Source organism: Dicentrarchus labrax, unplaced genomic scaffold (genome assembly GCF_905237075.1).
Source record: "Dicentrarchus labrax unplaced genomic scaffold, dlabrax2021, whole genome shotgun sequence".
In the NCBI taxonomy this organism is placed as follows: Eukaryota; Metazoa; Chordata; class Actinopteri; family Moronidae; genus Dicentrarchus; species Dicentrarchus labrax.
In genome coordinates, this window is record NW_026136723.1 from 9,973,344 (window position 1) to 9,986,437 (window position 13,094).

Genomic DNA, 13,094 nt, shown 5'->3' on the forward strand with positions numbered 1-13,094 from the left:
TAAATAATGCATCTTCAGGAAACACTGAAATATTTACAGAACACATATTGGCACAAATCTGAATGTGGATTGTGTTTGTGCGTGAGTGTGTGTGTGTGTGTGAGGTTGTTTCTTTTAACATTATTTCAGTTACGGACCATGCCTTGAAAATGAGCCTGCCTTTAATGAGAGCTCCTGCTTGCAGAGGCAGAAATGCTTTTTTACTTTGTGTTCTCGGAGGCATTATCAGTCATTGACAGCTGGTGAATGCAGCACTCAATTTAAGTAGACTATCCTGTCAGATTGGCATTTGATGGGCAGTTCAGAGTTGAACAAAAACGCACCTTACATTACAATATTTATTTCATTATTATTATAGTGAAAAGTTAAAAGGACTCATGAAACCAACAGAATATTGCACATAAATGGAATGTATGCATGCTGTGCTGAATTCAGATATTGAGAACTGAATAACAGAGTTTGATTGATTTGGGTGTACAAACCCCTTTTATACTTTTTGGGAAAAAATTTACAAATAAAAGAGAATGTTACTTACTTTATAATACTCAATAAGAAGGTACTGATAATAAAAAGAGCAATCTTTATTGATATCGAAGTAAATGAAGAAAAAAGATACAGAATACACAATACAGAAAACAATGTGACGTAAGAATAAAGGAACTATGGACGCTTAAAAAAGAAAAGAAAATTATTTCCAAAACTGAACCTTGTGGAACCCCATATAACATCTGCTAATGATAATTTATATTTTTAAAAGACAACTGCGTAGGATTTAGGTAGAACATGGCAGTGTATAGTTGCAGATTGCAACTCCCTCAATTCACTCTCCCCTTCAAAGTGTGTAGGAGAAGCTACGGTGGCTGTACTAAAAATGTCTAATTCTAAGGGAACAAAAACACAACATTTCACATTTCTGACAACAGGTATTCCTAAATGTACACACGGAACCTCTAAGGATTTCACTGTGATATTCCCCCACACCTGCCACTAAATATAATTCCTAAAATGACACAGCCAAAAGTAGGTAAACATCCAAACAAAGTGCAGTATGTGTACACCCTTATGTGATTATTAAACATCTAAAACCATGGACATTAACAAGCTGCTTTAAAGGGTCACACCAGTGATTTAATATTACACTTCCACAAAGTTGGGCAACAAACAAAAGATTATAAAAAAGAAAGGCAACAGGGGTTTGACTTTTAGTCCCTATTATGGGTCAAGGAAAGGTCACTCAAGAGAAGTTTGAACCAACTTAAACACCAAAAAGCCCTTCAGACTAAACAAGCTTCAAAAGGAAAATATCTAGACAGGTGCCGAATGTGCCGGGGGGTTTCAAACAGCTCATCCCAGCTACGTTCCACACACAGACTATATGAACGGCAATAAATATATAGGCAGTCTTAATCTGGCTTTCACCTCTAAGTATTCCTTTAGGCAGTTAGTGAATGGTACCCAATAATAAGTTGAGTGGCTAATGCTTTAATCTCCTGTGGTATATAGATTCATGTTTTCTAAGTTTTTCCTATAGTATTTTAGTTCTTCTGTGATTGCTACATTGTGTAGTGGATAATGATGAACTGAGGAATGAAAGACAAAACTTAGAGATAATTATTAAATCCTATTTCATTCTATGGAGAAAAAAAGATTAGCTATGACTTGTTCTGGTTAATGAAAATGCAAAAACAGTCTATAGCTATATTTTTAAATAATAAACTGTCTGTCGTCTGGTTGATAGTATTGATTGAATAAAGTCAGTTTATTTAAAAGTGACAGTTAGAAACCTTACTACTCACTGTATGGAGCTCACGCTTTAAATCATCTGTAAATTGATATAGATATGTCATTATGCGTTAACAGACAGATGTCACACATTATCTCGAGTTTACACATGCTATTTCTCCATCTACACGCATGCTCAGTGTTTCCATTCGGCTGATTCACATCAGCAGCAGCGTTGGAGATCAACCGGTCCGAAAGCACATGGATCCCCAGTGAGAAGAGCGAGCACTCCGGCCAGGGGGTAAGACTGAGTCCTTCTGTGGTTGTAAAGTCGGTTTGGAGGGGAAAAGGTGGCTGCGGTTGTGGAGGGGATAGAACTGGGGCGCTGTAGATGAAGATGAAGTGCGATGGAGAAAGTGTGTTGCATGGCCGCGATGACTCACTGTTGTCCAGTGCCGGCGGTTAGTTTCTGCCTGTGCTGAGTTCAAATGACCACCATGGCTTTTGATTGTGTCTGTTTGGTAAGGATGCGACCACTCGTATCAACAAACGACAGATCTTGTCTCATCGGTAGGCCAACAGCATAGGGACGCAATAGGAAATCATAATCACACATTAGTGGGGGGCAGTGAAGAAAACATGTTGCATGCTCGGGGTGCTTTAGGATCCACTGAGACTGATGCTAGAATCTGTGTTTTTTTTAAACCGGGTTCAGTCTGGGTTTAACTCTGTTAGTCAGGAGGGAAGTTGGGGCAAACTTACCAGCACCATGGACAGCGCTCTGCTTCAGGAGCCTCTGGAGCTGAGATATCTCTGTTCGTTGATCAGTATAGGAGCCGAAGTTTGAAGTGTTTCATGGTCATGGAGTAGAGTCAGAAATCCTTTTGTAAGCCATAGGGGGAAAAAAAAAAAAAAATCCCATTAGTATTCAAGACCAGTGAGTTTGGTAAGGCACTTTACAGCTTTATCCATCATAATACCCACACAATATACTGTGAGTCACCAGTCAGTGCCACACATATTTATTTAAAAGCTTATTTTCATATTAAACAGCTATGGTGGAAGAAGTACTCAGGTGCTTAACCTAAAGGTCCAGTGTGTAACATTTAGCAGGATCTATTGGCAGAAATTGAATATAATATTCATAGGTATGTTTTCATTAATGTGTAATCACCTGAAAATAAGAATTGTTTTTGCTACCTTAGAATGAGCTGTTTTTATCTACAGATACCATGGGTCGCCTTCTGTAGAGGCCGCCATGATAAACCACCATGTTTCTACAGTAGCCCAGAATGGTCAAACCAAAACCTGGTTCTAGCAGGGTTTTTTTTGCATGTAATATCAGAAAACAGTTTTATTTGTTTATTTGTAAACAGTTGAACTGAATTAGCTGTTACAAATAGTCTATAAACTATATGAAGTATCTGAGGTCGACAAATTTCTTAATTTATCTAGTAATTACTTTCTCAGATAAATGAGAGGAGTAAAACAAATATGGTGGGAGAAGCATTTAGATCATTTACTTAAGAGTACGACAATAATATAAAATTACTTATTAACAAGTAAAAGGACCACAGCTATTGCATTCTTGGGAGGTTTAATCTGTTATAATGCAGAATATTTTGTAGAGAAGTAACCAGTAACTAAAGCTGATAAATGTGGAGTGGACAGTATTTTCCTCTGAAATGTAACTTAGTACAAGTCCAAAGTAGTATCAAATTGAAATACTCAAGTAACAAATGGGAGTCACTTATCCATGTTCCAGACATTCATTTAAAAGCACCATTAGAAATGAGGTCATGTGAAGTTTTTTCTGTTGAAATGATGTTAGTTATGCTGCATCATTTTCTTGTGAATTTGTTCTTATAATTGTGTTGATATTCAGCATGAATAAAACCAGAACGGTCAGGTATTTTCCTTTATATGGAATACAAAGCCAGATTAAAGAATATGGGATGTCAGCACTATAGATTTTAATTTGAGGAAGTCTGGCCATTTTCAGCAATGTTTTCAGAAGAGAATGGAATTTGTTTTATAAATGCTGTTTGCAAAAGCTTTACTCAATAAGGTAAAAGCACAAACTGCAGTAGGTAGTTTAGGCCATGGCAGTCAATTGAAATTTTGGATATTTTGTCTATCTGTGTGAATAAGCTTTTCTTCAGCTTGCTGCTATTACACGCAGGTTCTTCTCATGGCACAGGAAGTTTACTTTCTTACCTTTTTGTATTAGTTGTGTTTATATCCCCACAATTTCCTGTTACAAGAAGACCAGGGCTTGTAAACACAACTCACATGGACTCACAAAAAGCTTGTTTAATTGTAGAGTTTGGTAACAAGTCACCCTGTCAGGTTGAAGATGTTGGCCTTGGAACATTACCAGAGCAGGATGTTCTCCTCTGGTGATTACTGATTTGTTTCTCAGGGTTATGTTTCAAATTGCAGTCAGGTTAAACTTCCTGTCTAGCACAGGCTGAGAGCAGGCATGTGTGGCTGCGAAGAGAAACAGTTTGAAGGCAGGGAATAAAAGAAATCAATCAAACCGCCTCAGTGGAATAACAACAGAGGGACATGTGTGCATATGTGTATGAGGAAGAATAGAGAGTGCACGCACTCTCATATGTGTGACTCATCCGTGGGTGGTAATAGAGCCACCTCAGGGCCGCGGTAGCCGTCAATCGCTCACATGCAGCAACAATAACTGGGGCAACCTGACGACACAGGCTGAGATTTATAAGCAGCCTTTGAAGAGAGGGAGGCTTTTATTAAGGGAGATCCATATTCAGCAGATAAACAGCGTCTGTGATACAAGAGCCTGGCAGCTGACACGTACACACATCAATCTGTGCAGGACTCTGAATACACATCACCCAGTGTATGTATCTGTGTCCTTTTTACTGAAGGTGTACAAGGTGTGTGAGGTGTGATGGCGCTGTGCTCTGAGGCCTGTGTCTCTGGCTCAGGAGGAGAATCCTCCGGGAGTGAGGTGAGCTTCAATTTCCCCCTGGGTGATGATCGAGTTTTATTTGATTTTATTGCAGCTAAGCGTCTTATAGTCAACATTAGGCAGATATACAGAGGACATCTAATATGCTTCGGTAACGATTTAGATTACAACCCGCAAACTTCATTACATACATTCATTATTTTGTACACACAGGGCAACAATGAAATACTAACTGGAATCTACACTGTAAACAGAATGTAAAAGGGCTTTATTTTACAGCCCACATTTCCAATGCTTTGTCCTGGTGGTACTGAGCCATCACTTAAAGGTCCAGTGTGCAACATTTTTGAAGGCTGCCACGTTGAACCGCCATGTGTCTATGATAGCCCAGAATGGATAAACCAAAGACTGGCACTAAAGAGGGCCGAGTTTCACGGCCACCATAGTTAAGCTGGTAGTGAAGTAACACGGGTTATAAAAGCTGTTTTTAAGGTATCTCCAGGATCCTCAAAGATGTTTCTGAAAATCTGGATATTCTTCTGCATGATTAAAAAAGCCCCAACCCTATCCAGGTAGCAATGGGCTAACATGTTAGTTTGAATTCAGAAATTAGCAGTATCTAGCAAAACGGATATTTTTTTCAGGGTGAGAAGAGTTTTTCAGTACAACAATAAGTGTAGTTGATTGACTTAGACACATACCAAACCACTCTGTCAATTTGTTTTCTCCCTTTTTTCTGTCTTGTTAGCCAGTAATAGCATTAATGTAACAGTCCCTCTAAAACACAAAGTTGTTACTCCCTTATTCCCCCTGCTGTCTTTTACCTTGTACTTGGTATACAGTAACCCAGGAAGTATTTCATTGATACCCCATATGTACTAATTTCTTACACTGTATTTTTTTGGCTGTAATCTTAAGTGCTAACTATGCTTAGTTTAGACATGGAACAGAAATGCAGGCAAAAGTAATTGCTGAGGACTTCTGTTCTCCCGTGTAATTTGGTCTAACTGGGTCACAACATTCTTGCAGACGGGTTCTAGCTGTCTTCAGTTTGGGGTCCGTTCCTATCTCCACCACTTCTATGAGGAGTGCTCGTCCTCCATGTGGGAGAGAGACCCGGAGGATGGAGGATTTGTCCAGAGCCGGAGGTCAACCCTGTGGTGGAACTCAGCTGTGTGGAAGGTATAAGAACTACAGTCTGTTTAAATTATGCACCATCAGTTCATCTCTGTTCCTGGGTCTTAAAACCTCTTAATATTCAACTTTATATTCAACTATGACTTTACTGGCCAAAAGCAGAAGCAGGACAGGAAAGTACAATTCACAAATTGTAAAAAAATTCTTGGATTATTAGGTAGCAAGACATATTGTGTATTTTCCTTAATCAGTCCTGCTCTTATTATACATACTCTTTATTTTATATAATAAATATCAGTCACTGATTGATATGACACCACTAGTATCTGTTATGTCCCATGAGAAATCCTACAGGCACAGAGGAAGGGATACATGTTGCTTTGCAGGTTTGTTTGAAACGTAAGCAAAATTCCCTGGGGAGACGGGGGTCAGGTACCCTCTTAGAAAGTTAATTCAACTGTTGTGCCATAAGTGTATTTTATATATGTGAGGCTCAAGAGGTGAACCAACTTCCTCTTATTACACGGGTTTGTTAATACTCGATTCTGATTGGTCAAAATTTTTGAATAGCAGAAATAAACGTGAAAGACATCAGCCAGCACCACGCCCCCATCTCGAACACAGCGAGCCAACTAGTGCGAAAGGTTCAGTTTGACGTTCAGCTACATCTGGCAAGACGAGGCAGAGAGGACAATCGAGACTTAACATGAGACTCTTGTATTTTGAAAGGATGACAATGGCAATGGGTACATCTCTCTCGTCCACGACGCAGAGAAAATTCCAGGAGATGCTTCTTCACTGAGCCTGACGATCCAAAATGCCCAGTTGCCGGTTTTAAAAAGTGTTGATCCCTTTGACCTCCTGACGCTAAAGCTTTCTACCGTCACCAACTCAAAAAAAGACCAACAGCTACTGAACAGATAAGCAGTGTGATACTCTTGTGAGCCGATGGGAAACAATCTTAGGCAAACGTTACCCCGAATCAGCCAGGCTGACAGGCTTTCAAGTGAGATACACCAATCACAGCTTCAGGAGCACAGCTGTCCAACTCCTCTCTCAGGCTGCTCTTTAGAGTGGGGAGATAATGTCTGTGACTGGGAACAGATGTGAGGGCAGCCTGAGGAGCTACTGGGCTCCAACCATTACACACAGAGAAAAAGTGGAGCAAGGTCTTGTCCTCAAATCCAGGCAATGGCGGTAGATCTGGTGGTCTGCCGGTCCTATAGTTGCTTCACAATAACTTAAGTGGTAGTGATAATAGTAATATTATTCCTGTTTTATTTAGAGAAAAGAGATATGGAGCCAGAGTGTGCAACACTATTCCCCTTCTCTCAGGTCTGCTTCCTCTGATCAGTGCCTCACTACATCCCTCGGTGTGTGTGAATTTTATCCCTTAGTAGGCTAATCTTAAACAACATAGTTTACAATGCCATGGACACACATCCAACTGTAGAACTACTTTATACAGATATTGAGACATGGTTTTTCTGTTGTACATGGATAAAATAAATACAAAAAATAAACAGTTTGGAAGGTCACACAGTCAAACAAAAAACTGGGCTTCGTTATATGTTCTGTCCCTTGTATTGTAACTATAATGATGTTACTATGACTGACTGACTGACTTGAACTGGATCCATTAGTCCCTTTGGTAACTGCATCAATCAATGCAATTGATTAAGGGCTATTTTGAGGTTTCTGTGATTGTAAAAGCCCTCCATTTGAACAAACCATAAAGAATCAATTCTAGTAAAGCTATCATTTATTATCCTTCCTTATTTTGAGACTTTTTCCCAAAAAATTAGACGCCAGATTTCTAATGCACTGTTGTCCTTGGCACTGCTTTGTCTTAAAAACCCTCTCTGACATACACAGTGCATACAGTGCATTTCAAATTCTCTGTCTCTGCATGATGAACTGCAAGCAGTGGTATAGTGGTATTTGTAAAGGTGAGGGATTGAATGTAAGCCCCCTGCTCATTTGTGGATTTTTTTCTGCATCACAAACAACAAAATGACCTTTCCTAACAAGAAGTGCAGAGCACTGAGGAAAGATTACCACCTATAGAAAAAAAGAACCAGGGATGCACAGATTACCACTTTAGGTTTCTATCTTTGTCTCCCTCTAGGTGTCCATGGCCCTTGGTCTCCTGATCCTGACTGCAGGTATTGCCAGCCTGTCAGTCGGTTACTCCACTCCCCATAAAATTGAGTCGTTTGGAGAGGGAGACTTGTTCTTCGTGGACACCCAAGCCGTGAGCTTCAACAGGGGGCTGCACCTCAGCACTGCGGCCGGGATCGGGCTCTCCTGTCTCGGCTCGGCACTGGCGGCAATGGGGGTCATTGTTTGGATCCTCCCCAGGGGCAACTTCAAAGAGAGGCTGTTCCACAGACCAGGGGAAGGGGAACGGAGAGTAGAGCCAGGGTCAAAGTGGAGATATCCAGGGGATGTGGTCACTAAGCCGCCAGGTATAGAGGAGAGGAAGATACCCGTCACACTGTCAAAAGTGGAAAATGTGCAGCCTACTTCTTAAAAAAGATCACTGCTGAGCTACATGGTGTACAGGCTTATGATTTTGTCCTGGGGCCTCATTTACCTGGTCTAATTGTTTTTTTAATCTGTTTTGAAGGAACAAGCTTATTTTAGCATGCAAATTGTTCAAATGGAGGTTGTTTTGTGAACTGGATCTTACATAAATTACATAGACCCATAGAATCGCTGCAATCAGACAGTAGAGAGAAAATAGAGAGCAGCTCTTGGAGAGCACAGCCGGGTAGTCACTACATAACCAAGGTTCCAGTTCCATCTATTTCCGCTCAGTTCATAGACAAGGTTCTTAAAACACCTCTCAGGATTTAAAAGCACAACTTGATCTGAATAAAAACTCCAAATTAGAATGCATAAATGAGGCCCTAAGACTCCATAGAAACTACAGACCTTGTGCAAACATCTTGTACTGCAGGATAGGGATGTAGTTGTTGACCATAGACTGTGTTTGTGCAGTGCACTAGTGTTTGTATTTTAAAAATACAGTGAGTAATGTCCACCTCTACACTCAAAGAGACCAGAATCTCAGTGACTGATAGTATAAAATAATGTGTTTTTACCTCCCACTTTGTTGTAGTTTTGCTCAATATTTTTAGCAATTATTTTTTTAAATAGTAGTGGTACCAGATTTCCAGGTAGTTATATATATATTATATATATTGCACAAATCATGAGAAAACATATGTTTCGATTCACATACACAGATCACAGGACACTCAGTAAGGTGCTCACATGCAGAAGAGGTTTAGCATAGAGATAATCATTAACTAACATTAATTCTGTATCTACATTTTCACATATCTCCACTAATGCTCAGCATGCCGTGTTCAACACATGTACAGTCACATGCACTTGCACTCATCCGCTCACCCTCACACCCACACACATGCACAAATTCGTGCTCCATTGACAATATCACCTATTTTCTCCCCACTGTAATCTGGCTCCTTAATTGCCTGCAATCTGTGTTTCCAGGCAACAGTTGGGCTTCAAGTGCTCTATTTTCAACTCCGAACAAAGACTATTTTCTCATTGGCCCAGCACTTCCCCTCACTTTATTTTCACACCAACCAGATTTGCTGTTTACAGTCATACACAGTAGTAATGAGTAAGTGTTGAAGCTCTGAGGTGAGGAATTTGCAATGGCACCTTAGAGACCACTTGTTTGATCAGGTCCTCCAGTTTAGTTAAATTAGTTTGAATAATAGAGTACATGTTGGAAAAAAAATTTAGAAATAGAATAATCATGATGTCCTGATTGTTTAACTGCACTGATTCCACTGGATGTTATTATTGATGTTTCGTTGTTTTATTGTGTTATTGACTATGATAAAGATAATGGAATGAAATGAGGATAAAGTGTCGCTAGAATTACTAGAATAACGACCAAAATAAAGTTGTGATCTGCATACCTAAATGTGTTGTTAGTGTTTGGTTCCATTTTATCAATCTCTTCCACCATGGCAAGAATATATTTTAAACCGATAGTAAGGTTTGTTCGTTCTGCGCTACTGCAGAAACATGGAGGTTCAACATGGAAGCCTCCATGGAAGATGACCTGCGACTTCTGTATAAAAGGCTCATTTGAAGATGACAAAAACATAGCTATTCCTATATGCAGGTGATTATACACTAATGTAAACACACCTATGAATATTATACTCAATTTCTGCCAATAGCTCCTACTAAAGGTAACACACCGGACCTTAAGTTAGTTAGTTTCTAAAGAACTACGCAAACTTAACTTGGTTTTGGGACATGCCATGTAAATTCAATTCAATTTTATTTGTATAGCGTCAATTCATAACGGAAGTTATCTCAGGACACTTTTCAAATAGAGCAGGTCTAGACCGAACTCCTTATAATGTAATGTAATGTAATATGTGAAGCCAACAATTTTGTACTTTTACTTAAACTACATACATCAAAAGGTGCAGACCTAACAGTAATACACAATGAACAATTAACAATAGTTGCCAGCTGAGTACTACATGTACAGTTGAGAATGTATTCATATAATTTGCCTGTGAGATGTGGCATGTGAGGTGTAGCTGTGGGTATGTGAGAGAGAGGTGTGTTTATGTCTGCATGAGCACATAGTGGGACTTCGGGGACATGAGTCACAGCTTTGAGCTATGACTCATCTCATCTTGTCTCCCAAGTCACACACCAACAGGAGGCACACCTAACGTTGACTAATTTAGACAGTACATATGTACACACACTTGCTCTAGGTCACAACTTGTCCTCGGGATCATTGTTGTGTTGCAGCGCTTTTACCTTTGAATGAACAGTGTGTTATTTTTTGACTTATACCCATATCAAGTGGATGATGTTTTCAAGCTCTCTTACACTGGAGGTTCCCATGACCTTTGCAGTAAACAATTATTTTTAATTATAAATCATGATAATTAACATCATTATTTGTTTAAGGTCACCCCTAACAAAACATCCTAAAAACTACACTTAATTACATTATAAGAAAGAAGACTTCCAACATAATGCAGACAAACGTAACTTACGTTTCTTTCAATTATTCCGGTGGCAAAATCAGTAACACATAATGACTGCGTATGCCATCACAGGAACTTTTTTCTGTCCTTGTTGACAACAACCTCGCACACTTTGAGCGCATGTTTGCATGGCTGATTTGAGCATGCTGGGTTTATTAGCAAGTGTATGTAAGTGCATAATGAGATAGAAAAGTGGGAGCCGAGGCAGTGTTTCCTGTGAAGATGGAAGCTGATACGCTCCACTGACTGCAAAGAGTGTGAGTCACGCTGTTGTGGGAGAGAAGCACACAGCCGAGGATTGGGCTGCAGTCTGCTCGGCTGATTGGCAGACCCATCCATCCCAGTGAGTGTGTTTGTGTGTGTGGGTGCTGTATCTCTGGGTGCCTGGGAGTCTGCTGCACTGATATGATACTGTAACATCTCATCTGCTGTGGAAAACAGACAGGAAGCTGGAATGTCTCTCAGCCAGCGTGTGGGGTTTGGTACTCTTTGGACAAAAATGTATCCGTTGCCAGTTGTGGGAAAAAATAAATCCGTCCATATTATATATATATTATTTTTAATTCAGACATTATTTGACCAGGAAAGCTTGACTGAGATACACAATCTTTATAAAAAGGGCTGAGACAAAAAAAAGACGAAAGATTATTATTAAGCAATAAAAAACATAAAAACACATCGCACAAAAGCATCAAGGTAGAAGCTGCAATAATGTGATTTTTCAATACACTCATGGAGTCAAAATGTGTTTGGCAAGTGATTTTTAAGGAAAGTGAAACTTACTCACTGTGTAAATAACAGCTGTGTTGGCTTAACTTGTTGTTTGGTGATGCATTTTTCCTATTCCCACGATGCCACAATAAAGGTCAGTAGCAGAACAATAATCAAAAAACTGATATTGTGTGTTTTTTTCTGAGATAAAGATTTTTACACCAGTGGCAGACTACACTGTGTCACAGGGCATGTTGTGTTTGAAAAAAAATTGTTAATTTTATACATATTTTGCTTACGGGGCCTATAGCCAAGTGCAAGGCTACTTATAGACTCAAGTGACTGTATATGAAGATTACAGCTCTCCAAAGGTGAAGCCAGAACATGTCAATCGCCCCCTGATGTTTGGCTGCAGTACAGGTTATAAACCTAACCCCCTCCATGTTAGCCGATGGGACATGGGCCAGTATTTCTCAGGAATGTTCCCATGTTCACCCTCCTAGTTTAGCATGTTAGCATGCATAGAAATGTTATTCTATTGGTCCTGGAAAAAGCAAACAAGTAATGATTTTGACACCAGTATGGCAGGCTTCAGGCCACTAAAATCACAGCGCATTTTATAAATATATGTGTGATGTCATACAAACAAATACTGTTCAAATAGTAAGAAAAGATACAAAGCTAAAATATTTGCTTAGACCCAGCATGTTGTTTTTATCATCCATCACAGCTCTATGTGCTCACTCTGTTTTCAATTAAGTCACAAGCCTGCAGAAATCACATTAGATTGTATTTTGGGAATTTACTGTTGCTGTGCAACAAAAATGGAGCATAAAGTAGATTTCAAGCAGATCTGATAATCACCAATCACACTCTCACAAGTCGATGAGGTGGTGTTTATCTTCCGACAGTCATTCATACAGCTGCTGTTTCTGTTTACTGCCTGCTCTTACCTGCTACTCGCTGCTGTTACTCTCTCCCGCCTCCCCCTCCCCATTCTACTTTCTTATTACCATACTTACAATGGCATCTGTTGCCTCGTGCATTTATGTGTCTCTCGATATCTCAGTGATCTGTATCTGCTCGTGTGTGTTCTGTGCACTTCTTGCATGGATTATATGTGCTTCCCTTAAAATCTTCATTTGGAGAGCAACTAGGGAGTAACCATCCACATTTGGTCCAATAGAAATGGTCTTAAACACTTAATTTTACAGAGCAAAAACACAAAAGCAGAATATTAAAATTTCTGCGAATTTGATAAAGATGTAAATTTGTTTATTTAAAAGCCAATGTCAGGCAGATGTGACCATTGAGAAGAACATAAAAGTTGGACAGGAAATGATGTGCTAGAGGGGAAATAGACATAAGAGAAGAGAGGCAGGGATAGCACAGACAGCCTCACCATCACTCTCATTTGTCATCACATGCCTTCAGGCTGAAATTAGCATTTTCTTTTAAAAGAACTAAACATGCACACAGCTCCATTACAAGTGAAGCAACAGCAGGCAATCACATTGCCA

General features: G+C 39.6%; 1 protein-coding gene across 1 annotated transcript; it reads left to right on the top strand.

Annotated features, from left to right (window-relative positions):
• Window positions 1–1,911: 1,911 nt before the first annotated feature.
• nrsn1l (neurensin 1-like) lies at window positions 1,912–9,767 on the top strand. The gene is made up of 4 exons (XM_051391365.1): window positions 1,912–2,023; window positions 4,623–4,705; window positions 5,696–5,848; window positions 7,932–9,767. Exons 2-4 carry the CDS (start codon window positions 4,646–4,648, stop codon window positions 8,334–8,336), a joined length of 618 nt encoding a protein of 205 aa, XP_051247325.1. The 5' UTR covers window positions 1,912–2,023; window positions 4,623–4,645; the 3' UTR covers window positions 8,337–9,767.
• Window positions 9,768–13,094: the final 3,327 nt, after the last annotated feature.

Coding starts and splice junctions, on each gene's coding strand:
- nrsn1l (XM_051391365.1), top strand. CDS start 4,646: ATGGCGCTGTGCTCTGAGGCCTGTGTCTCTGGCTCAGGAGGAGAATCC. Junction 4,706..5,695: donor GAGAATCCTCCGGGAGTGAG/GTGAGCTTCAAT, acceptor ACATTCTTGCAG/ACGGGTTCTAGCTGTCTTCA. Junction 5,849..7,931: donor GGAACTCAGCTGTGTGGAAG/GTATAAGAACTA, acceptor GTCTCCCTCTAG/GTGTCCATGGCCCTTGGTCT.